Below are 27,143 nucleotides of genomic sequence, written 5' to 3' on the forward strand. Positions count from 1 at the left end.
CTCCTTCCTCCTTCCTCCATCCTCCCTTCTCTCCTTCCTCCATCCTCCCTTCTCCCCCCATACTTCCAGCCTCGGTCTCTTTGCTCCCTGCCATCCCCCTCTCCTCCATCCTTCCCACAGGTTTGCTGTGATCCAGTCTCCAGGAGGGCAGGGTCCATACTGAATATAAGGGGGGGATTAGTCTTGTAGATTTCCGCACAGGAAACACCTTTTTGCCATCTGCTTTTGTCGTTGGCGTCTTTGGCTGATGCTGCTCCTTCCTTCTCCATCCTTGGCCTGATCTTCATGGGGACAGGACCCCTTCTGCTCGTCTCCGCTGGTGAGTAGGGAAGACGCTGATTGTTAGGACAATGGATGGTCCATGCAGGTTTTATAGTGCGGGCCTGGATGGTGGGATGTGGTGGGTTAACCCTTACTAAGCCTGTGCAGACAGTGACGTCCTCTTCCATAGAAGCAGGGATGACTATAGACCTGCCGAGACCCCTATATACCATGTTCTGCACATTTACCACCGGGGTGGGTGGGACTCTTTAATAAACAAGAGAACCTATTACCCTATCAGGGCGGAGGTTTATCTGCGTTTTTTATTGGGATTATAAGATCTCTGCTTGCTGTCAGTGAATGGAAACATTTATAGCCCTATAAAGATGAATTAAAGGGTAGACATTGTGACAAGACGTGCGAAAAGCTTAGGAGGTGTAAACGGACAAGCAAGGAGCCTCCTCCCTAGCAAAAAATGTGTCTGTGATCATCACTGGGGGTCTTTCTTTACTCCCCTCCAGAGGAGACGTGACATCTCAATGTGTATCCTCAGCAACCAATCACATGGCGTCTTGTATGGTGACATTTCGGGACGATGTAACATGATGCTTGGGGACCCCAATGCAAAGTTTTCAACTGGTCCCCCAACTATCATGGGCCTTTAATAGTATTGGTCTTCTCATAAGCTTCAGATCCCAAATGCAACCCCCACACCCAGCATAGTAATGGCCCATAAAGAACCAGGTTACCAGATTAGGGAGCGTGGCGCTCCTGATGTACCCATGTCAGAGAATGTTCTCATTCACTGACAGCAACAAGGGACCTTGAAATAAGACCGGGTAAAGGGATACATATGATTGTTTTTACTCCATCAATCAGGTTGCAACAAAACTGATGGTGGTTCTAGTGTCATATTCTTGTACTGATGTTGTCTCTGATTCCATATTCCGGTACTGATGGTGGTTCTGGTGACGTATTCCTATACTCAAGGTGGTTCTGATGATATATTCACACATGATGGTGATGGCTGTTCTTAGGCTATGTTCATGTACTAATTATAATTGTGGTGATGTATTTATGTAGTGATGGTGGTTCTTTTGCTATGTTAAACACCTGAACGATCATCGGTACATGAATATAAAACCAAAACCATAATCAGTACATAAATAGAACACCAGAGCCATGAACAGTACGTAAATACATCACCAGAACCATAATCGGTACATAAATAGGTCACTAGAACCACCATCAGTACATGAATACATCGCCAGAACCAGCATCAGTATATTAATGAGTCACCAGAACCTCAATCAGTACATTAATACATCATGAGTAACACTGTCAGTAAATAAATGCAGTAAGGCAGCGGGGAGCCGGCTGTCAATCAGCATGACCTCAGCAAAGCGGAGAGGAAGAGAAGTCGCATCGACAGCAGAAGCCGCTGAATTTCTGGCAGAAGTGGTCTGGGGCGGCAGAGATCTGCACTGGGCAGAACAGGCAGAGAGTTAGGAATTTCCTGCCTGTTAGTTTTTAGGCCCATTGTTAAAAAAAAAATGTCCTGGATAACCCTTTTAATCAATTAAGTCTCTGATTTATGTCTTGTATTTGCTGTTTTGGTTTTGCTTAGCTCTTCACAGGAGCAGAGAAAATCAGCCGGACAGACAGGAGGAGTCTTCTATCACTGAGCAGAGGACCTCGAGTGACCTCACTGCTCCTCCAGATAGATTACATGTCAATCAAGGTGACATGCACAAGTAGGTGACTCTGGAGGTGGCCGCTCGGCAGATCTGTATATGTACCATGTATAATGCAAATCTGATGAAAACAATGCCAGTCTATATGGAAGATCCATCACATGACTAACAAAACTATTCACCCCCATTGCACAGTTTATGGTTTATTAACAAAGTTTACAAACTTTCTGCTGTTTGCAATAAAACAATGAAAAGAACAATTAAATATGTCAACACAACTAATATAACAAGTGGTTGTTCCAAATTTAGCACAAAATGTCACTTTTACTGACTGCTGAACTTTCACAATTTATTCAAATGTTTTAGTACTTAGTAAAGTCCCTCTGGCTGTTATAACCTGCTGCAGACATGATGCATAGCCGGACCCAGCCTTCCTGGGGAATCTGAAGTTATTTCACATGAGCTTTGGCTTCTAGGTCATCATCAAGCCACTCCCATGCTTCACACTAGACATCGCCAAGCCACTGCCATGCTTCTCTGTAGATATCACTAAGCCACCGCCATGCTTCACACTAGACATCGCGAAGCCACCACCATGCTTCACACTAGACATCGCCAAGCCACCGCCATGCTTCTCTGTAGATATCACTAAGCCACCGCCATGCTTCACACTAGACATCGCCAAGTCACCGCCATGCTTCACACTAGACATCGCCAAGCCACCGCCATGCTTCTCTGTAGATATCACTAAGCCACCGCCATGCTTCACACTAGTCATCGCCAAGCCACCACCATGCTTCACACTAGACATCGCCAAGCCACCGCCATGCTTCTCTGTAGATATCACTAAGCCACCGCCATGCTTCACACTAGACATCGCCAAGTCACCGCCATGCTTCACACTAGACATCGCCAAGCCACCGCCATGCTTCTCTGTAGATATCACTAAGCCACCGCCATGCTTCACACTAGTCATCGCCAAGCCACCACCATGCTTCACACTAGACATCGCCAAGCCACCGCCATGCTTCTCTGTAGATATCACTAAGCCACCGCCATGCTTCACACTAGACATCGCCAAGCCACCGCCATGCTTCTCTGTAGATATCACTAAGCCACTGCCATGCTTCACACTAGACATCGCCAAGCCACCGCCATGCTTCACACTAGACATCGCCAAGCCACCACCATGCTTCACACTAGACATCACCAAGCCACCGCCATGCTTCTCTGTACATATCACTAAGCCACTGCCATGCTTCACACTAGACATCGCCAAGCCACCGCCATGCTTCACACTAGACATCGCCAAGTTACCACCATGCTTCACACTAGACATCACCAAGCCACCGCCATGCTTCTCTGTACATATCACTAAGCCACCGCCATGCTTCACACTAGACATCGCCAAGTCACCGCCATGCTTCACACTAGACATCACTAACCCACCGCCATGCTTCACACTAGACATCACTAAGCCACCGCCATGCTTCACACTAGACATCGCCAAGCACCGCCATGCTTCACTGTAGACATCACTAAGCCACCACCATGATTTACTGTATACATCACATGCTTCACTGTTGGGATCACTGAGCCACTGACATGCTTCACTGTAAATATCACCAAGCCACCACCATGCTTCAGTGTAGGTATCATTAAGCCACGGCTCTCTGTAGGCATCACCAAACCACCACCCTCCTTCACTGTTGTCATCACCGAGCCCTTGTCATGTTTTACTGTAGACAACATTGAGGCGCTGCTGTGCTTCACTGTATGTATCATTGAACTGCTATCATCCTTCACCGTTGTCATCACGCTTCACTATATGCATCAGTGAGTTACCGCCATGCTTCACTGTGTGCGTCATTGTTTTGTAACGGATTCAAAAGGATTGTGATGAATAATAAATGCTCACACGAAAATTGAGTAAACTAAAATTAATTAATGATAAGATTAAACAATAAAGTAAAAACAATACATGTGCATCAAAACAAGCATTATTCATACATTACATTATTATGGTAGAAGTCATCAGGCTGTCTCTGTCTCTGCATGCCACATCTCCCCACCAATCTGTCCAGGAAGCAAGAGACCGACCAAAGCATACCCTTGTCTATTTAGGCAGAATACAGCAAGCTGGATGAGGGCGGCTCATGTGGAACGCATGTGGGTGAATTATATATGTGTGTGTGTATATATATATATATATATATATATACACTGTATATATATATACTGTGTGTATATATATATATATATATATATATATATATATATATATCTTGATTGAAACAATATCAATATTTAATTAAACCCTAACCATTAAGAATAACTCTTACTGTACAGTCATTGAGCCACTGCCATGCTTCACTGTAGGCAGGGTATTTTTGTTAACATATGCTTCATTCTGCCTCTTTCAGACATAGCGCTTATCCATGGACCCAAAAAGTTTTTCATTTCTTTGCACCAAAAAAAACAGAATCCCCAAACTTATGTGACTTATTTATAAGGTTTTGAGAATATTGGAGGCTAAGTTTCTCCTGTTTTTGTGTCAGTAGAGCTGTACATCTTGGAATCCAGGCATGGAGGACTTCAGTGTTTAGCATGTTCCTCAATGTGCCACCACCTCTTGCTGCAGTACTTTTACAGTCAATCGAGGGTTTATGACCAGCAGTCTCCTCAGGAATCTGATAGCAGCTGGTGACCACTTCCGCTTTCTGCCATATCCCAGTAGTGTAGTCTGTGTTCCTATGCTTCCAGCACTTTAGGAACATGCTGTACTTTAGGTCTCTTTTTCCTTGTCTAAGCAAAAAAATCATCTCTTCTCTTCACTTTTTGGACCATTCAAAAAACCCCAGTTGGCAAAGCAGTTATAGCTTAAGTGAGTTGCGCCCCCTGCAGGAGAAATGTAGTATTACATGACATCCATTTGACCACAATTTATATGGACAGGCTGAGACTTTATAAAAGGCTCTCCCCCTGCTCCTTCATCGCCTCTTTCATGTCCTCTCAGCATTGGGCTTCATTCTAAATCTTGTTTTTGGTGCTTAATGTGATCAATCCCAGGGTGCAGAAGACAGCAAAAACCAGCAGATGCCAACTTATCCCTCCGAGGATTTGCAGCAACAAAAAGCTATTTTTTTACGTAATTAGCAGGGCAATTTTATAATGGAATTAATTAATGGCAGCACTTAGCAGCTGGTATGAGAAAAAAATTACAAGTGTAAGGATTTGCGTTATCTCTGACTTGTAATGTCCAAATGGGCTTATAAAATGAGAATAAATGGCCGAGCAAGGAAAATAATGGCAGAGACGTTCCTGTAAAAGGGAAGAGTCCCTATGAATAAAGGAGCAAAAAGGCTCAGCTTCAAATTCCGATGACATCACGTAGGCTTATGATGTCATCGAGTCCTTATCTGCTCATTCGTTCAGCTCTTTGGCACCTTAAAATATTCCGTTTGCAGCTCCATACAACATTTTTTTAGTTATCGGGGTGCTGAGATATGAGGAGATGTTTGAAATCGTCCTCAAATTTAGCAAAATAATGACAATAATAGCAGCTGTTGGAAAAATAACAAAGATTGGGCATATTGACATTAACATGTCCTATCATTATTTCTGTAGGGATGTAGCAGCTAATAAGGAAAGTAAGAATGGGGCATGGTCAGTTTCTATATCTCCAATCATTATTTCTGTAGGGATGTACGGTGGCTTGCAAAAGTATTTACCCTCTTGGCATTTTTTCATGTCTTGCTACCTCCCAACCTGGAATTTTACTGTTTTTTTTGTAGGTTTACATCAGTTCATGTAAAGAACATGCCTTCAACTGTCTTGTTTGGAGACCACCTTGTTCTTCAGGGTGTTGTTTGGAGATCTCCTTGGTCTTCATGGTGTTGTTTGGAGATCTCCTTGGTCTTCATGGTGTTTGCTTGGAGATCTCCTTGGACTTCATGGTGTTTTGGGGGACCTCTGAGATCTTCATGGTATTGTTTGGAGATCTCCCTGGACTTCATGGTGTTGTTTGGAGATCTCCTTCATCTTCATGGTGTTAATTGGAGATCTCTGTGATCTTCATGGTGTTGTTTGGATATCTCCTTGGTCTTCATGGGATTATTTGGAGATCTCCTCGGTATTCATTGTGTTGTTTGGAGATCTCCTTGATCTTCATGGTGTTGTATGGAAATCTCAGTGGTCTTCATGGTGCTGTTTGGAGATCTCCTCGGTATTCATTGTGTTGTTTGGAGATCTCCTTGGTCTTCATGGTGTTGTTTGGAGATCTCCTTGGTCTTCATGGTGTTTGCTTGGAGATCTCCTTGGACTTCATGGTGTTTTGGGGGACCTCTGAGATCTTCATGGTATTGTTTGGAGATCTCCCTGGACTTCATGGTGGTGTTTGGAGATCTCCTTCGTCTTCATGGTGTTAATTGGAGATCTCTGTGATCTTCATGGTGTTGTTTGGATATCTCCTTGGTCTTCATGGGATTATTTGGAGATCTCCTCGGTATTCATTGTGTTGTTTGGAGATCTCCTTGATCTTCATGGTGTTGTATGGAAATCTCAGTGGTCTTCATGGTGCTGTTTGGAGATCTCCTTGGCTTCATGGTGTTTTGGGGGATCTCTGTAGTCTTCATGGTGTTGTTTGGAGATCTCCTTGGTCTTCACGGTGTTGTTTGGAGATCTCCTTGGTCTTCACGGTGTTTGGAGATCTTCTTGGTCTTCACGGTGTTGTTTGGAGATCTCCTTGGTCTTCACGGTGTTGTTTGGAGATCTCCTTGGTCTTCATGGTGGAGTTTGGTTAGTGGAGCCTCTTGTTAATGGTGTTGCAGCCTCTGGACAAAAAACTATCATGATAATAAATCTGTCCAATGTGCAGGAAACATGTTATAGAGTCGGATGAGTTAAACAGATTAATATATTATTTTGTGGGTAAAAAATCATTATAACTTGTAATTTATTGCTCTAAACTTCTCTTTCTATGCTTAGGAGTCCAGTGGGTGGTACATCTCACTGAGTAGGACCACCCACTGGGCACTTTAGCATAGAAAAAACAGCTTTTTAATTAATTAAATACAAGCTCTTTTGAAAATTTAATTATAAAACTATATATTAATCTTCCCAGCTCCTCCTGCTCTATAGGATGGTTTGGTCGTTTCACAAAAATAGAAATGCGATAAAAAATTATTAGAAGACAGCCGGACCTTGTTATTACGTCAGCAGCTTTATCGCAAAGGGAATCAGCCATTTATGTGATTGAGTCCGAAGAATTAAGGTTCAGCTCCATCTTTCGGACGCCGCGGTGAAGCGTAACCAATTATTATCTTTAGGAATGAATTGTTTCAAAGACGAGTGAAAGGGCTTATCACCATGCTGGAAGGGGCAATTAAAAATATTCACTTCTGGTCAGAAATGACTTCTCAAGGTTCCTTGTAATCTCGCCTCGCCTGTCACTCAGACATTTGATGGACGCATTTCTAAATCAGAAACCACAATCTTTATATAGAGCCTGAAGACGCAGCTCTGTATGGAAACGGGTCTGAAAAAAAGAAAAAGAAATGTAGACAGGTGTCATGATGTATTGAGGATAATGGAGAAAAAATATGTATATTTTCCTGCAAAGTTTTCGGAATGGTGCATGCAAAGTAGCTCATACCAGCCAAAAGGGTTTAAAGGGTTTTTTTTGGGACAGGAATATGTAGGTCGAATAGGCTGTGGTGCTCCATACCGGCCAAACCAGAGACCCACTACCATACGGCACTGTTATGGGGCGGCCTTACCCCTCATCATTACATAACAGGATACTGGGTGGACGGATGAGATGCTTGAAAGCCAGTATCTTCTCTAGTGCCCCGTACTGTACTGATGAGGGGCAAGAACCCTGTAACATTGCTCCATACAGTTTGGCTTCTAAGGGCTACTTTCCATATTTTTTTCAATTTCCATACCAATTTGGATTTCTTTAATGAGAACCCAGTACCCATTCTCTGTTTTGTGCATGAAATTGAGGGATACTGTATTTTTAAAGGGATTTCCTGGGACAGTAATATGTAGGTCGAATAGGCTGTGGTGCTCCATACCAGCCAAACCAGAGACCCACTGCTTAAACGGCCCTGTTATAGGGTTTCCTGCCCCTCGTCAGTACATAGCAGGGTACTGGGTGGCCGAATGCGATGCTCGAAAGCCAGTATCCCCTCTAGTGCCCTCTGTACTGATGAGGAGCAAGAAACCCTGTAACATTGCTCCATACAGTTTGATGTCTAAGGGCTACTTTGCATATTTTTTGACATTTCCAAACCAATTTCTTTAATGACAACCAGTACCCATTCTCTGATTTGTGTATGAAATTGGGGGCACTGTATTTTTAAAGGGGTTTCCTGGGACAGTAATATGTGGGTCCAATAGGCTGTGGTGCTCCAACAAGCACCTTGCACAATGCTGCCCATATGATGGTGTACAGACCTGTCAATCACCTGGAGCTGCGCTGGGAATAGTCGGCCAGGGGAGGTGCCGGACTAGTCCAGCCAAATCTTTTAACTATTAAAGCAAATGGGCCCCTTTGTGCCTTTTTTTTAATAATTTTAATTCAGGTTTTTGGGGGCTAAAAAAAAATAATTTTAGCAATTACATTCCATTATAAATTTTGCTCTGAAATCCGAAAGGTAGTTTGGTGGTCCTTAATGTCAACCATTTTCATATATCTCTACAGAAATTAATTTAAACCAGAGTAGCCCTCCACCGGAGTATTTTGGTTACATCCGGAGCGGCCATGACCCTGCACTTCTGGTGTCCCCGTTGGTTGTGGCTGGGATCGTTATCGGACTGGTTCTCTTTCTCTCCTGCGTTACTATCATCATCGGAAGCCTGAGGAAAGATGGAGGAGAAAGAGACTGGCGCCTTGAAAATCCAAGCTATGGTGAGCTATGGTTTGTATATTGATGTTTTAGTCAATTTATTAAAAACTTTGGGAAAAAAAAACTAATTTCATGATACTCTGCCAGGAGATGTTTCTGTTATATATTTCTGTAATTGGTCACTCAATCATTTTTATGTGAATAGCAGCCTATCAAGGGTTTTACCTATATGTACAGCAGGTGAAGTAAGTATTGAACACATCACCAATTTTTTTAAGTAAATCTATTTCTATAGGTGCTACTGACATGAAATTCTCACCAGACGTTAGTAACTATTCATCAAACCATAGATGTCCATAAATTATCTTATGTGTGATAATGAGATAGGACATAGCTTTCTGAAATGTAATCGAAACTTCGTACAAAAACCTTTGTTGGAGATAAAGCTTCAAGATGCCTTCTGTCTGGAGAAACTAGTCGCAGACACTGCTCAGGTGTGATTTTGGCCCATTCTTCCACACGAATACTCTTCACATCCTGAAGGTCATGTGGGCTCCTTCTATGAACTCTGAGCTTTAGTTCCTCCCGTACATTTTCTCTTGGATTCAGGTCCTGTGATCAGCTCGGCCATTCTACCAGCTTTATTTTCTGTCTCTGAAACCAATAGAGAGTTTCCTTGACTGTGTGTTTGGGATGATTGTCTTGCTGAAATGTCCACCCCGGTTTCATCATCATTCTAGTTAATCGCAGCAGATTTTTATCAAGAATGTCTGTGTACATTTGTCCGTTCATCTTTCCTTCAATCATATGAAGTTTGCCAGTGTCGTATGCTGAAAAACAGCCTCACAACATGATGTTCCCTCCTCCAACCTTCACTGTTGGTATGGTGTTTTCAGGTGATATGCAGTGCCTTTTGTCCTCTAAACATGATGTGTATTAAGACATCCAAACAGTTCAATTTTGGTCTCATCTGAACAGACTATATTCTTTAAGTATTTCACAGCTTGTCTAAATGTTGTTGAGCAAACTTTAAACACACTTGAACATGCTTTTAGTTCAACAATGGAGTATTGTGTGGTGAGCATGAATGAAGCCATGAAGGTTGTGTGGCGAGCAATGCATATATAAATGCCATGGAGGTTGAGGGCATTACTTAAGGTTTGCTTTGATACAATTATACCTGCTCATTCTAGATCTTTCTATAGCTCTCCACAGATGGTCCTTGTCTCTGACAACTCTTCTTTTCACTCCTCTTTGACATCTTGTGAGGCGCACCAGGTCATGGAGGGTTTATGCTGAAACAATGTATTTTCCACTTCCAAATTATGGCCAAAACAGTGCCCACTGGAACTTTCAGTAGTTTAGAAATTCTTCTGTAACCAATGCCATCAGTATGTTTTGCAACAATAAGGTTGCAAAGGTCTTAAGACAGTTCACTGGTTTTACCCATCATGAGGTGTTACGTGTGTGGCACCTTCATAAGGAGACACCTTTTTATAGGCCATCAGTTGAACCAGCTGATATTATTTTTCACTAAGTAGAAAGATTGCTTTCTAATAACTGATAGATTTCAGCTTCTGTCACAACTTTCCATTATTTTTGCACCACTCTTGCTTCATGTGTTAAATACTTTTTCTCTGTGTCATTTCTCATTATTACATATAACTTAATTTATGGACATTTCTGGTTTGATGTCTTTGCCTGTGTGAATTGGATGGGTTGCTACTGACATCTGGTGAGAATTTCATGTCAATTTCACCTTTAGAAGTACATTTACTTAAAAATGTTTAACTTATTTTCCCCGCTGTGTATATTAAATTTGCATAATGAAATTCTGTGTAATAGTCCTTAAAGGGGTGGTCCACTACTCGGACAACCCCTTCTCAATCCCTATGTCTCCGTCTTGTAAAATAATAGCACTCCTCCTCACCTCCGGTCCCGGGGATCACGTGACATTGTTATATCTCGCGATCCTTGCCGCCCCTTTAAAGCGTAACTATTCCTTTAAATTTTATTTTATAAATTAATAATATGCATGAAAATAAAATATATTTTAGCAGAGAAATCCGCTTTTCGTCCTCCTCCTAGATTGCTGTTTTAATTGGTAAAATCAGTGAAGACAAATTTTCCCATTATTCAGATAGGAGATGACAGTTGCAGCTCATAAGAGTCTATGAACAGGGCAGGGGGAGGAGCTACAGGCAGACAAAGACATTCTGCACCTCTAGCTCCTCCCCTCTCCATAGACTCTTATGAGCAGCAACTTTAGTTTCTTATCTCAGTAATGGAAAAATCTGTCTTCACTGAATACAGATTTTACTGCTTTTACCTGTGAATTGAGAGCAAAAGATAAGTCCGGGAGGAGAAAGAACGTGGACGACTATTTTCACCGCTTCTTGTGCCGTGTTTTACAGATGGGATCTCCTATGCAACATCTTCCTTTGGAGACTTGAGGTCGGTCTGTACCGGGGACATTTCTCCAGCCTTAGATTTTGGCTCATACCTAGAGCTGAGCGCTTCCTATCCAGATTATCCACCGTGGTAAGAAATGTTTTCCAATGTGGCGACAATCTAATAATCCAAGGTAACATCTGGTGCCAAGTCCAATGTGCGCAACTGTTAATGGTGTATGCATCATTGGTACTTAAAGGGGTTGACCAATTCTATTTTTTTTACTTAAATGAATGTATAAGCTGAGAGGAGCTTAGAAAAAGACAGATAAGAGAGTTACAAACCCACCCATGAGACCATCAGAATGAGCTCACTGATGGATTCTCAGTTAGCTCATTGTGCAGCCAGTAATGCAACATTGATTCTGTAGAAGACAAAAGGTACTCACAAGGGGTTAATTAACCCTCCGTCACATACAATATTCGGACTAACGAGTTCACATACAATGTGCCTGTCAGGCGCCTGCTGGAAAAATACCCATAATATCTAATGTTTGCAATTTCAGTGCTCTAAAAGTGATCAGTGACCTTCATAGGGATGTTATAAAAGAGACTACACATAATCAGTTGCAAAAAAAAACATTTACTTAACATAAAACTAATAACTATGAAATACATACTTTTCAAAACTCCCGCCAAATAGTCCCCAGTTCGACTCTCTCAAAAAAATGTACAAAGAAAATTTTTGAACACAAACTTAATTTTAAGGTACCTTAAGTACTATTAAAAACATATTCAATCAGAAGTAGATGCTGAGGTTTCCCCAGAAAAGTCACACTTGCAGAGCAAATAGCAAGAATTACACACCATTTTTGCATGTGTCAGGCAAATTGCTTTATGACATTTGAGACATTCATAATTTGAAAGCCTTCTGGTTCCGCTTTCCGTTTGGCAGGTGGTGCATCTCCTTCTTTTGTGAGGTGGTGCAGATGGTGACTTTTCACCATCATCTTCTGGGCGGAACCTTTTGAGCTGAACTTGAAGGCGAGAGGGGATACCGATTGTTTTCACGCTTCTCCTGCGTAGCTCTCCAAGTACTAGTTCATGGGCCAATTTTTTCAGATACAATCGTCTACGGAGTGGTTCAAGCTTGTTTTCAAGATAAATTACTTGTGAATTTATACCACCCAAATTCAACATAGCAAAAAATATGACCATTGGCCAGCGTTTGATGTTTCTGCTGACGTTGAAAGTGGAGCACATCTGATCTGCTGTATCCACACCCCCTTTGGTGGCATTGTAAAATGTAATTATCTCCGGTTTTTTTTCTGCCCCAGTCCCAGGATCGATGGCAGCATCATCATGAAGTGTTGATAGAAGAAGTACGATTTTTTTGGCATGTGGTACATAGGAAACTAAAGCCTTTCCATTATGGAATGCAAACATACTGCTGTACTGTTGTCTCTCTTTCACACTTACAAACTGTGGCGGCAATTCCCTTTTGTTTTTTCTTACAGTTCCCACATATGACAGCTTCTGAATTTTCAGATAATCAATCAGATCACAACTTGTAAACCAATTGTCAGCTGTAATATTGCGACCCGATCCAAATAAGGGTTCAGCCAGTCTTTTTACAACATCAATGGGTTTGTTGCTCACACAGTAAGGACCTTCTGGTTGTTTTCCTGCATAAACTTCCAGGTTGTAAGTGTAGGTCTTACTGGCATCAACAAGGGCATACATTTTTATTCCATATTTGTTTGGCTTTGATGGAATATATTGACGAAAGGCACATCTACCACGAAAACCAGGGAGCATTTCGTCAATAGTGAGATTCTCTCCAGGGTAATAACTTTGTTTACAGTTTACAACAAATCTTTGAAATATATCACGAATTGGAGCAAGTCGGTCATGTGTTTTGCGTTCGGTTCGGGTAGTTCTGTCGTCAAACCGAAGGCAACGAATTAGAATCTTGAATCTGTTTATGGACATAACAAGGCTAAATTTTTCAACTCCATCCCCATCTTTACCCCAAAGTTCCTCCAAACTTTGTCTATTTGCCCTATAAGCTCCTGCAAGGTACAGTAATCCAAAAAAAGCACGCAGTTCTATTTCATCTGTGGGCTTGATGGTTCTGTTGCAGATGTACTTGTCCTTTATAATGTCTATATATTGGTTGGTATATGTGACAATAGAGTCCAGAATGTCATCTGTAAATACACTGTTCCAGCATTCAACTGCAGTTTTTGCATTACGTGCAGTTCCTATTACTGCAGGAAGGTGAGTAATAATGTTTAAAGGTTCCCTACGTTTTTTCTGGAATGACTTCTTGTTCCATTTAGTATTTTTATCTTTTCTAATATAATATGATCCAACTTCTTCATCCTCACCACTGTCACCATCTTGCTCTGTTTCAGAATCCAGGACACATTCTTCCACCTCATCATGAGAATCAATCTCACTTTCCTCTCCTAAATCCTCATTCAGTGTGAGGTCTCTATCATCTAACAGCATGTTTGTTACTTCCTCAACATCAAGTTGTTTGGATAAATTGTACATTTTCCTCTCCATTTCAGCAGATAATCTGAAGCAAGAGAAGGAATATGTTAGGGAACTACTGTATATGCCTGAGCAGCACACTTTCTTTTATAAAATCTCCCTTATTTCTATGAAATATCCTCACATTTTGTGCTATACATTCATAAAACAAGCTAAATAAACTATTGTGATGAATAAAAACATAAAATGCCAACCTTACTGAATGTGACGTATTCACATACAATGAGCCTGAGAGATCTGTGCAGCTATATCCTCTCCCCTGAAGCTCTGAAATCCAACTGTGATATCAGGTTTCACAGACCTTCAAGAGACAGGAGACTACCTGGAGGGAGGGGGTTTCCTCACAATCTGGTGAGGAAGGAGAAATGAAAGTAAAAGAGAAGCGCCTGTCAGATCAGTTGTATGTGACGGAGGGTTAAGGGTAGGGGTTCCATAATTTAGGGTTTATAAGTGGCAGCTGGTTGGGGGTTTCAGTCCTTTGGAAGTGCACTGAGCTGCTGGTTGAGTTGGTGCTGAAGGAAAAAAAAAATCTTCTTCGTTACCGAGTGCGACCGGAAGTAAGTGTGTGACTTGTGTTTGTGACTTTGCATTCAGGGAGTTTGCAAGGGAGGAATTGCCGAATTGCTGTTTGCATTTTATTAATACTCTACATTTCTTTTTACTAAACCTTTCTGTCTGGTGCAATCCCCATTAGGAAATGAGCGCCATATCTGACAATACCATCCAGTGTACGTCTTGCCACATGTATGCAATCCTTGATGTGAGCACGTTGAGCATTTGGAAGCCCAGGTTCTGGATCTAATGATCATTTTTATAATTGGTCATTATTATTTTTACTACTATTATAGCAAAAAAAATATTGTTCACCTCAGTATACAGGGACCATAGAAATACACTGTTATATATCCAGTGTATCTCTATGGATATGTCTATTGTGTTACTGGGTGCAGTGACTGACCAAATTCTCACCTGGCTCTTAATGTAAGCTGTGGCTCAGTGGTAGAGCAACTGCCTATGACCGTGGAGACATGAGTCCTGATCACAGGAGAGAAAGCAAATCTATAAATACAATTATATTTTTCTAAATTGGTCATTATTTTTACTACTATTATAGGGGAAACAAATATTTTTCTTCACCTCAGTATACAGGGACCCTAGAAATACATTGTTATATATCCAATGTATCTCTATGGATATTGTTTTGCTGGGTTCAGCGCCTATGACCGTGGAAACATGGGTTCGAGTCTTGAGGATTGCTGATCAGAAGTTTGTATATAAACTTGCAGAATGATGGTACATATGCAGGGGAACATATGTTCCCCCTATGTGGGTATGTGGGTACATATGGGATTTGCAGGGCTATGTGGGTACATATGCAGAGGTTGCAGGGCACATATGCAGGGGTACATATGCAGGGCTATGTGGGAACATTTGGGGGGGGTTGCAGGGCTATGTGGGGGTACATATGGGGTCCCAGGGTTATATATGGGGGTTGCAGTACTATGTGAGAACATATGGGGGGGCAGGGCTATGTTGGGGGTATATATGCAGAGCTATATGGGGTGTGTTAGGGGTACATATGAGGGTTGCTGGGCTATGTGGGGTGTCGGGACTATGTGGAGGTAGCTTTATGGGGGTACATATGGGGGGTTGCTGTACATATGTGAGAGGAATATATGGGGGGTTGCAGGGCTATGTGGGGTATCTGGGCTATGTGGGGGTACATATGCATATGGGGGTTGCTGGGCTATGTGGGGTGTCAGGACTATGTGGAGGTAGCTATATGGGGGTACAGTACATATGTACAGTACATATGTGAGAGGAACATATGGGGGGTTGCAGGTCCATGGGGGGTTGCAGGACTATGTGGGGTATCTGGGCTATGTGGGGGTACATATGCATATGGGGGTTGCTGGGCTATGTGGGGTGTCAGGACTATGTGGAGGTAGCTATATGGGGGTACAGTACATATGTACAGTACATATGTGAGAGGAACATATGGGGGGTTGCAGGTCCATGGGGGGTTGCAGGGCTATGTGGGGGAACATATGGGGTGTTGCAGGACTATGTGGGGTATCAGGGCTATGTGGGGTACATATGCAGGGCATGAAAGGTGTATAGAAAATATGCTCAGGTGGGGGTACATATGCAGGGATACACATGGGGGGTTGCAGGGCTATGTGGGGTATCAGGGCTATGTGGGGTACACATGCAGGGCAATGACAGGAGTATAGAAAATACGCTCAGGACAGGAGAGCCGCCATATTTCTCATTCATTTTACATTGTGTTTTTGTTGTGTAAAATACTCAGCGTTTTACAGCTTTTTTAAAAATCTCATGCACACCTTCCTTATTTTTTTGTTTTGCTTGCAGATTCAGTTCTGTATCATGTCAATTGTTGCAGTGTTTTTTTGCAGTCTATTTCACCCATACTATTAAGTTAGTTAAAATATGCAACAAAAACGCATGTAATGTTATTCCTGCCAACACATCTGGTTTTGCAGCAGATTTTTTTTTGCTGCAAATCCTGAATATGTGCCAATAGCCTTAGTCCCTGTCCTGTGTCACCTTCCACAATCTACTATATAATTGTCTAAGGGTCACTTCCGTCTGTCCTTCTGTCTGTCTGTCTGTAACGGTTATTCGTTCGCTGATTGGTCTCGGCAGCTGCCTGTCATGACTGCCGCGACCAATCAGCGACGCGCACAGTCCGGAAGAAAATGGCCGCTCCTTACTCCTCGCACTCACTGCCCGGCGCCCGCATACTCCCCTCCAGTCTGCCCTCACACAGGGTTAATGGCAGCGGTAACGGACCGCGTTATGCCGCGGTGTAATGCAGTCCGTTACCACCGCTATTAACCCTGTGTGACCAAGTTTTTTACTATGGACGCAGCCTATGCAGCGCCAATAGTAAAAACATCGAATGTTAAAAATAATTAAAAAAAATAAAAAGTGATTATATACTCACCTACGCCGCCTTTTCCGCTCCTCGCGATGCAACCGGCACGTTCCGGTCGCACGGATGGTCCGGCAGAAGGACCTGCCATGACGTCACGGTCATGTGACCGCGACGTCATCACAATGCCTGCGCGGAAAGGACCTGCCGTGACGTCACGGTCATGTGACCGCTACACGGTCATGTGACCGCGACGTTATGACAGGTCCTGCACGACAAGGACCTGCCGTGATGTCACGGTCATGTGACCACGTCACGGTCATGTGACCACAACACGGTCACGTGACCGCGACGTCAGCACACCCTGGGACCGGAAGATGCCGCCTGCATCCCACACAGGCGACAGTGCTACAACGCGCCTGCGGAAGGTGAGTATATGTTTATTTTTTATTTTTTTAACCTGTGTCATACGTGGCTGGGCAATATACTACATAGCTGGGCAATATACTACATGGGCTGTGCAATAAGCTACGTGGCTCTGTGCTGTATACTACGTCACTGGGCAATATACTACGTCACTGGGCAATATACTACGTCACTGGGCAATATACTACGTGGCTGGGCAATATACTATGTGGCTCTGTGCTGTATACTACGTCACTGGGCAATATACTACGTCACTGGGCAATATACTATGTGACTGGGCAATATACTACGTGGCTGGGCAATATACTATGTGGCTCTGTGCTGTATACTACGTCACTGGGCAATATACTACGTCACTGGGCAATATACTACGTAACTGGGCAATATACTATGTGGCTCTGCTGTATACTATGTCACTGGGCTATATACAATGTAACTGGGCAATCTACTACGTGACTGGGCAATATACTACGTGGCTGCGCAATATACTACATGACTGGGCAATCTACTACGTGGCTGTGCAATTTACTACGTGGACATACATATTCTAGAATACCCGATGCGTTAGAATCGGGCCACCATCTAGTTTATTATAAGCACCTGATAGTGTCATAATGAATTTGCGGGTGGGAGAAGACATTATTAGGGTCTTATAATGAATTGGGGGTGGGGGAATGCATTAGCCGCCACATCCTAATTCATTACAAGTTCCTGATAGCATTATAATGAATTGGGGTGGGTGGGGGATGATATTATCAGAGCTCTATAATGAAATGTTGGGTGGGGGAGGATGCGATCAGGGCCTTATAATGAATTGTGGGATCTAGGAGGAAGCTCTCAGGGACTTAACATCCTCCCCACCATCCAATTAATCATAAATCCATATTTAATGTCCTCCTCCCACCTCCCCCTGTTCATTGTCAGCCCTGAAGTCCCTCTTCCCCCCCCCCCTTAGTCCCATCCCAACCCTTCCCCAAGCCTCCCCTGACCTCTCTTCCTTGCCATCTCCCCAGTATACTAAAGCAAAATAGAAAATCCCTTACCTATCTATACATTCCCACATGGCATTACTTCTTTCTTCTTCTGGCAGGGAACTTTCTAAATGACACAGCTGTGTGCAGAGTGCTAATGTCAGTAAGCCACGTGCACCTGTGTTACAGGAAAAGTGCTGGCTGGAAGCGGAAGACAAATTCCTATAGCTCTGTAGGCAGTGTACAGGTAATACCCTGATTACCAGTGACATTATACACAGGAGCTCTGTATATAGTGTATGTGCACAGGTAATACAGTGATCATCAGAGACATTATACACAGGAGCTCTGTATATAGTGTAGAGTGTGCAGGTAATACAGTGATCACCAGTGACATTATACACTGTGTATAGTGTACAGGTAATACAGTGCTCACCAGAGACATTATACACAGGAGCTCTGTATATAGTGTATAGTGTACAGGTTATACAGTGATCACCAGTGACATTATACACAGTAGCTCGGTATATAGTGTATAGTGTACAGATAATACAGTGATCACCAGTCATTATACACAGGAGCTCAGTATATAGTGTATAGTGTACAGGTAATACACTGATAACCAGAGACATTATACACAGGAGCTCTGTATATAGTGTATAGTGTGCAGGTAATACAGTGACCACCAGTGACATTATACACACGAGCTCAGTATATAGTGTATAGTGTACATGTAATACAGTGATCACCAGTGACATTATACACAGTAGCTCAGTATATAGTGTATAGTGTACAGGTAATAGTGATCACCAGTCATTATACACAGGAGCTCTGTATATAGTGTATAGTGTACATGTAATACAGTGATCACCAGTGACATTATACACAGGAGCTCTGCATATAGTGTATAGTGTGCTGGTAATAGTGACCACCAGTGACATTATACACAGGAGCTCAGTGTATAGAGTACAGGTAATACACTGATAACCAGTGACATTATATACAGGAGCTCTTGATATAGTGTATAGTGTACAGGTAATAGTGATCACCAGTGACATTATACACTGGAGCTCAGTATATAGTGTATAGTGTACAAGTAATACAGTGATCACCAGTGACATTATACACTGGAGCTCAGTATATAGTGTATAGTGTACAAGTAATACAGTGATCACCAGTGACATTATACACTGGAGCTCAGTATATAGTGTATAGTGTACAAGTAATACAGTGATCACCAGAGACATTATACACAGGAGCTCAGTATATAGTGTATAGTGTACAGATAATACACTGATAACCAGTGATATTATACACAGGAGCTCTGTATATAGTGTATAGTGTACAGGTAATATAGTGATCACCAAATACATTATACACATGAGATCTGTATATAGTGTATAGTGTACAGGTAATACAGTGATCACCAATGACATTATAAACAAGAGCTCAGTATATAGTGTACAGGTAATACAGTGATCACCAGAGACATTATACACAGGAGCTTGGTGTATCGTGTACAGGTAGTACACTGATAACCAGTGACATTACACACAGGAGCTCTGTATATAGTGTATAGTGTACAGGTAATACAGTGACCACCAGAGACATTATACACAGGAGCTCTGTATATAGTGTATAGTGTGCAGGTAATACAATGACCACCAGTGACATTATACACAGGAGCTCAGTATATAGTGTATAGTGTACAGGTAATACAGTGATCACCAGAGACATTATACACATTAGATCTGTAATACAGTGATCACCAGTGACATTACACACAGGAGCTCAGTGTATAGTGTATAGGTAATACAGTGATCACCAGAGACATTATACACAGGAGCTCAGTATATAGTGTATAGTGCACAGGTAATACAGTGATCACCAGAGACATTATACACAGGAGCTCAGTATATAGTGTATAGTGTAGATGTAATACAGTGATCACCAGTGACATTATACACAGGAGCTCAGTGTATAGTGTACAGGTAATACACTGATAACCAGTGACATTATATACAGGAGCTCTTGATATAGTGTATAGTGTACAGGTAATAGTGATCACCAGTGACATTATACACAGGAGCTCAGTATATAGTGTATAGTGTACAGGTAATACAGTGATTACCAGAGACATTATACACATGAGCTCAGTATATAGTGTATAGTGTACAGGTAATACAGTGATCACCAGAGACATTATACACATGAGATCTGTATATAGTGTATAGTGTACAAGTAATACGGTGATCACCAGTGACATTATACACAGGAGCTCAGTATATAGTGTATAGTGTACAGGTAATACAGTGATCACCAGATACATTATACACATGAGATCTGTATATAGTGTACAAGTAATACGGTGATCACCAGTGACATTATACACAGGAGCTCAGTATATAGTGTACAGTGTACAAGTGTACAGGTAATAAAGTGATCAGCAGAGACATTATACACAGGAAATCAGTGTATAATGTACAGGTAAGTGATCGCTAGTGACATTATACACAAGAGCTCAGTATATAGTGTATAGTTTACAGGTAATGGTGATCACCAGTGACATTATACACAGGAGCTCTGTATTCTTTCTGGTGCAATCCCCATTAGGAAATGAGCTCCATATCTGACAATGCCGTCCAGTGTACATCTTGCCACATGTATGTGGGGTTGCAGGGCTATGTGGGGGTACATATGTGAGGTTACTGGGCTATGTGGGGGTACATATGCAGGGGTATATATGGGGGTTGCAGGGCTATGTGGGGGTACATATGGGGTTGCAGGGCTACGTGGGAGGTATGCAGGGCTATATGGGGGTACATATGTGGGGTTGCAGGGCTATGTGAGGGGTACATATGTGAGGTTGCGGAGCTATGTGGGGGTACATATGTGAGGTTGCGGGGGTAGCTGTGGGGGTACATATGTGGGGTTGCAGGGCTATGTGGCGGTACATATGTGAGGGGTGCAAATGGGGGTAGCTGGGCTATGTGGAGGTACATATGTGGGGTGGCAGGGCTATGTGGGGGTACATATGTGGGATGTCAGGGCTATGTGGGGGTACATACGGGGGGTACATATGGGGGTTGCTCTCATTACAAGCGGTTGTCCTATGAAGTGGTAGCAGGGCTATATATGGGGGGTTGCAGGACTATGTGGGGGTACATATGGAGTTGCACGGGGTACATATATGGGGGTTGCAGGGCTATGTGAGGGTACATATGGGGGGATTGCAGGGCTATGTAGGCTCACTTTGTGCTGTGGACCCTCAAAGCCCAAGGTCCAGGTGGACACGATGCAGACGATTCAGAGGTAGCAGAGATTCAGGAAACCGCCGACTGGCCGCAGACGTACTGGAAGCCACAGGCAGGCTGGAGATGTCCAGCTGGACTGGACAGCAGACAAAATTCTGACAGAAAGACATACTAGAAAGGTGTCTTGGTAGGCCCGAATCTATGGGTTTCTGGCATCATCTGACATTGTTAGGGCAGCTACTTCCAATAGGTGACATCAGCGATATTGTTTTCTTTCCTTCTGGGAGAGCGCTAACAATAATAATTAATAATTCAATGTATTAATCTTGTCCTCCAGCTATGAAGACTGCGTTGGGCCAGGAACATTGGAAGTGTATCTCCCAGCAGATGATCCTCCACCTTACTCCTTAGAAGATCCACATCTCGGTCCCAGCTCTGCGGAGATGCCACTGTGTTCACAAACTGATACAGAACATTTCCAGGTCTCCTCGCCTTTATGTACTGTTAACTTACACGTTGTCACACCGGTCCAGACTACGGCCAAGAGGAGTCTTCACCTCCCTATAATACCGATGGACATGTTAAAAAACGTTGCCTCCCCGGCCGTTGGGAGGTCAGAGGAAAATATGAGTTAGCAATATTCTTAGTGGCGTTTTATCCTATCTGTTCCTTGTCATGTGGTATCGATACGTTTGTGTGTTTAATTGGAGAAGTGCAATTAGTTTCTAACTAGCAATAAGAAAGCGCAATAGTTTTATAAGAAATGTAATTGCACCTTACTAAGGGCTATAAAGAACCATAACTGTCTCACACTGCACCTACTGCATAGTCCTCATCTTATAGAGATACGGTCATCCTACATAAAGATACTGACATGTTATACAGTTATGGCCGACAGTGTTGGCACCCTTTAAATTGTTCCAGAAAATGAAGTATTTCTAACAGAAATTATTGACATTACAGTTGCTTTGTTATACACATGTTAATTTCCTTTGTGTGTATTGGAACAACACAGAAAATACAGAAAAAAAATTTGGCAACTTGGACATAATTTCACACACAACTCCAAAAATGGGAGGACGAAATTAGCATCGTTCCAAAATTGTGGGTAAACCAACTGTTTCAAGTATGTGATGCTTGTTTAAACTCGCCTATGGCAAGTAACAGGTGTGGGCAGTATGAAAAGTCCATCTCCAGAGATCTTGCTGTTCCTTTGTCCACAGTGTGCAACATACTTAAGAAGTTTATGGAGCGCCCACCGGAGCCGTGGGGTGCTCAGGCCAGGTCAGACAGTTCTTAAAGGGAATGTGTCACTGCAGCGGTGACCCGGTACGTGGCCCTGGGCATCCAATAAAAGGCAAATTGAAATTGAAGGAGGAAATAAAGTTTATGGAGGTTTAGTTCGTGACGCCACCTGTGGGGTTCGGTCAATATGGCCGACGCTGCAGTTCAGATCCATTCGGGCAGTTGGTGATGCAGCAAAGATGTTTCAGCTCTCCACGGGCAGAGCTAGTCTCCAGGGCAGATACAGGTTTTATTTGTGATGATTGTAGTTGTGGTAGTTGTAGTGCAGGGCAAGTGGCGCAGAAATAATTCAGAGGACACAGCTGGGTGCAGTTTTCAAAGCTTTGCTCACAGTTCTGCAGATTACTGTCTCCAGCCGTGTGCTGTGTCCTCCGCGTCTGTGATCCAGCCAACCCCCAGATGATTTGGGGTACACTTTTCCAGGCCTCCTCTCTTGTGTTCCTTTCCTGGCCGTCTCGCTGCGCTGGTTCCCTCCTCTCCTGCCCTGTGCCTTCGCACAAAGACCTTGTCGGGCGACGTCCTCTGAGTCCCCTTGCTCCTATGTGGCTGCATTTTCAGCGAATGTGTGTGGATGTGGCTGTGGCACATACAGGTACCACAGCCTCTGGCTAGCTAGCTGAGCCTTGCAGTTCTCCACTAGTCTTGGGGGCTGGTTCCCTACTGCGATCTGGTCCTTCCACCTGGCGATGGTCAGCGTGGATGTGGGCCCCACAGGTGGATTTCTCACTATCCGTGCCCCTAGGACCCCTTCTTTCTCTCTCACTTTCTGCAACTTCTATGTCTTCTGGTGCTGGGACGAGCTCCTCACTGCCTCACTGTCTAACCCTCTAACTCCTCCCTCTTGTTTCCATGACATCTCTACTCTCTCCACCAGCACCCTCTACCTAGTAACCCTCTCCAGACTGGCCATCCTTCCATAGGGTACGCCCAGGTGCCCTGACTGGAGTGGTGAGGTGTTGGATGCTGCTGTTAGAGTCCTGGGTAGTGCCCCCTTCTTACCCGAGAGTGGGATACCACACCTCTGGCTGAGGTGCAATACCTCTGTGGCCACTGGACCCTCAGGGGTGCCACATATCCCCCCGTTAAACACAGCGCGTCCGCAGGCTGGAACAGCGTAAACCATGTTACAGAAAACATACAATTAATTCTTAGAAACACGTTTCAACAGGTTAAACTGTTAAGCTGGTAACTTCTTCTTCCCTTTATGGGAGGCACTTTGTACTTGAGCGTTACTTACAAATAACTCAAACATGAACTAAGGCATTACTCTAAGCAGAATATTGGCATGTCTCTCAATAAAATTATTAGCATTTACTTCCAATAAAACATTTTCTTTCACGTTCAATAAGACATTCTTAAGTAAAGACAGTAAAACATTCTCCATTATGTGCAATTTAACAATTTCTATCAAGTTCTATAAAACTTTCTCTATCGAGTTCAGTAGGTTTCAATGGGATCCCAAACCGGGGAATCCCTCTCTTTAGTGCGTCTCAAACCCCCCAACGTATTCCCTGGGCGTGGCTACAGGGCATAGCTGGTCACCGCGTTGGACCACTTTTTTGACCACACCAGACAGTTTTTGTTCTTTGGCCTTTTATTAAAGGGATAGAGTGTCCTACTCGCACTCTGAAAGAGGTGATGTAAAAGCAACAAGGAGCACATTAAGATGTGCTAACTATTCAGGGTGTCCCTCCAGGAGGTGTGATTCCATGTCCCGCCGGGTGACGAATACCTCCGTCAACATTCCGGTGTCCTTAATGAAACCCCAGCCCTTCTTAAGCTGGAAGGCCACCACGGTGCCCTGCCTCCATGCTTGTTTGGCCTTGCTGGCCTGGGCCTTGGCCTGCCACTTCCGTTCCTCCATGGCCTTATGCTGGGCATTGAGCTCCTCTTCCTCCTTCTACCACTTAAGCACAAGCTGCTGATTGTATTCCTCTGAGCTAAAGACTTCTATGTCGGACCCCTCTGGTTGAGCCTCCCCAGGGAATTCGATCATATCTGTCCCCTGCCCCTCCCAGCGGAACACCAAGTTCTCCGTGCTCACCTCCAGTGGTGTACCCGTGGGCTCCAGCAGAACCTCCAGGCGATCTTCCATGCCTGATGTCTGGTCCCAGGAGGGATTATAGTAAACCCAGACAGGTTTAGGGGCTGTCGGGGTTGGAAGTGGGCTCACTAAAGTCCCTCCGATCACTGGAGCAGGGTCGGTCACCGGGGCAGGGTCGGTCACAGTACCAGCTATTGCGGTCTCACCGGTGCCAGTCTCCTCCTCCGCTGGGGTTGGAGACTTTGGCCGCAGAACGGGACTCTGCTCCTCCAGCTTGATCTTCCTCCGCAGGGCGGACTTCCACCTGCTCACCGCGGTGAGCTCCGTGCCCAGAAGCTGGCGGCCCAGCTCCTCCACCTGAGTTCCCAGGAACCCCAGATTCACGGCTGTCGGTTGGTTCAGGTCCTCATCTCGTCAACCGGGAAAGTCTTTTGCTGCTTCCCCACTCTCCGGGTCACCACCGCTCGCCTTCTTGGGTTCTGGGTTCTCTGCAACACCCACATGTTGTTCCCGCTCCTTCCTTCGTGGGTGGGCCTTCTTTTCTTTCCTGTCCCCACCATACCAAATCAGGAGGCGGATCTCTCTTGCTGATGGACATGTCGTTGTTGTATAGTAGTTTTTGTAGTGGGTGGGCATAGCCTTCGCGCCTCACAGTCACATCCTGCCCACGACGACACACGTTTCTCTTCTCTTTGCATGCCGTGTGGTGTGACAATGGCGGCTATTAAATAGTTCAACACAGTCTATTGCGCACAAGACCCGATTTATCGGTTCGGTCCATCCTGTTCGTGACTCCAAAAATGGAGCACCCGCCAGGGCCGTGGGGAAACTCTGTACCGGGCCGGTTCTTAAAGGGATGTATCACGGCAGCAGTGACCTGGTCTGTGGCCTTGGGCGTCCAATGAAAATGATGATAAAAGAGGGAAATAAAGTTTATGGGGGATAGTTCGTGACGCCACCCGTGGTGTTCGGTCAATATGGCCGACGCTGCAGTTCAGATCCACTGGGGCAGTTGGTGACGCAGCAAAGATGTTTCAGCTCTCCACGGGCAGAGCTAGTCCCCAGGGCAGATATTGGTGTTGAGATGATTGTAGTTGTAGTGCAGGGCAAGTGGCGCAAGCCAGCTGCCGCAGACCTTGTCGAGCGATGTCCTCTGAGTCCCCTTGCTCCTATGTGGCTGCCTTTTCAGCAAATGTGTGTGGATGTGGCTGTGGCACATACAGGTACCACAGCCGCCAGCTGGCTAGCTGAGTCTTGTAGTTCTCCATTAGTCTTGTGGGTCAGTTCCCCACTGCGACCTGGTCCCTTCACCTGGGGATGGCCAGCGTGGATGAGTGCCCCACAGGTGGATTTCTCACTACACGTGCCCCTAGGACCCCTTCTTTCTCTCTCACTTTCTGCAAGTTCTCTCTCTCTCTCTGTCTTCTGGTGCTAGGATGAGCTCCTCACTGCTCAAGTCTCAGCTCCAACCAACCCTCTAACTAATTCCTCCCTCTTGTTTCCATGACATCTCTACTCTCTCCACCCACACCCTCTACCTAGTAACCCTCTCCAGACTGGGATGAGGCCATCCTCCCATAGGGTACGCCCAGGTGCCCTGACTGGAGCGGTGAGGTGTTGGATGCTGGTGTTAGAGTCCTGGGTAGTGCTGCTTCCTTACCTGAGTGGGATACCACACCTCTGGCTGACCTGCAATACCTCTGTGGTGACTGGACCCTCAGGAGCGCCACATTTACAACCCGTGATACTGTAGATAATCTCCCTGGACTTGGATGGAAGAGAAAAAATTATGAAAGGTTACGACACAGAATAATCCAGATGGTGGATAAGTGGCCCCAACCAAGGTCCAAAGAAATTCAAGCTGTCCTACAGGCTCGGGGTGCATCAGTGTCAGCGTGAACTATCCGTCGACATTTGAATTAAATGGAACGCTATGGCAGGAGTCCCAGGAGGACCCCACTGGTGACAGAGACATCAAAAGCTAGACTGCAGTTTGCCAAAATGTTCGTAAGCCAAAATCTTTCTGGGAAAGTGTCTAGTGGACTGATGAGACTAAGGCTACTTTCACACTAGCGTTGTTTGCTGTACATCGCAATTCGTCGTTTTGGAGAAAAAACGCATCCTGCAAAGTTGCCCGCAGGATGCGTTTTTTCTCCGTAGACTTTCATTAGCGACGCATTGCCACACATCGCATCCGTCGTGCGACAGATGCGTCGTGTTTTGGCGCACCGTTGCCACAAAAAAGTTACATGACTTTTTTTGTGCGCCGAGTCCGCAATTTCCGACAGCGCGGAACTCCACCCCCTCCTCCCCGGACCTTACAATGGGGCAGCAGATGCGTTGTAAAACTGCATCCGCTGTCCCCGTTGATCTATTTTTTCGCAGTTTGCGTCGGTACGTCGGGCCGACGCATGGCGACGGCCCCGTACCGACGCAAGTGTGAAAGTAGCCTAAGATAGAGCTTGATAGTAAAGCGCATAATTCTACTGTTT

General features: G+C 44.2%; 1 protein-coding gene across 1 annotated transcript; it reads left to right on the plus strand.

Annotated features, from left to right (window-relative positions):
* Window positions 1–51: 51 nt before the first annotated feature.
* On the plus strand, window positions 52–26,764 carry BEAN1 (brain expressed associated with NEDD4 1). Its single transcript, XM_069738908.1, has 5 exons — window positions 52–319; window positions 1,889–2,015; window positions 8,662–8,868; window positions 11,221–11,347; window positions 21,640–26,764. Exons 2-5 carry the CDS (start codon window positions 1,991–1,993, stop codon window positions 21,935–21,937), a joined length of 657 nt encoding a protein of 218 aa, XP_069595009.1. The 5' UTR covers window positions 52–319; window positions 1,889–1,990; the 3' UTR covers window positions 21,938–26,764.
* Window positions 26,765–27,143: the final 379 nt, after the last annotated feature.

This window comes from Ranitomeya imitator, chromosome 9, assembly GCF_032444005.1.
Source record: "Ranitomeya imitator isolate aRanImi1 chromosome 9, aRanImi1.pri, whole genome shotgun sequence".
Lineage (NCBI taxonomy): Eukaryota > Metazoa > Chordata > Amphibia > Anura > Dendrobatidae > Ranitomeya > Ranitomeya imitator.

What these genes read in the sequence shown, in the direction of transcription:
- BEAN1 (XM_069738908.1), top strand. Translation starts at nt 1,991, where the DNA reads ATGTCAATCAAGGTGACATGCACAA. An exon ending in AATCAAGGTGACATGCACAA is followed by an intron (nt 2,016 to 8,661) that starts GTAGGTGACTCT and finishes ATATCTCTACAG; the next exon opens with AAATTAATTTAAACCAGAGT. An exon ending in TATCCAGATTATCCACCGTG is followed by an intron (nt 11,348 to 21,639) that starts GTAAGAAATGTT and finishes CTTGTCCTCCAG; the next exon opens with CTATGAAGACTGCGTTGGGC.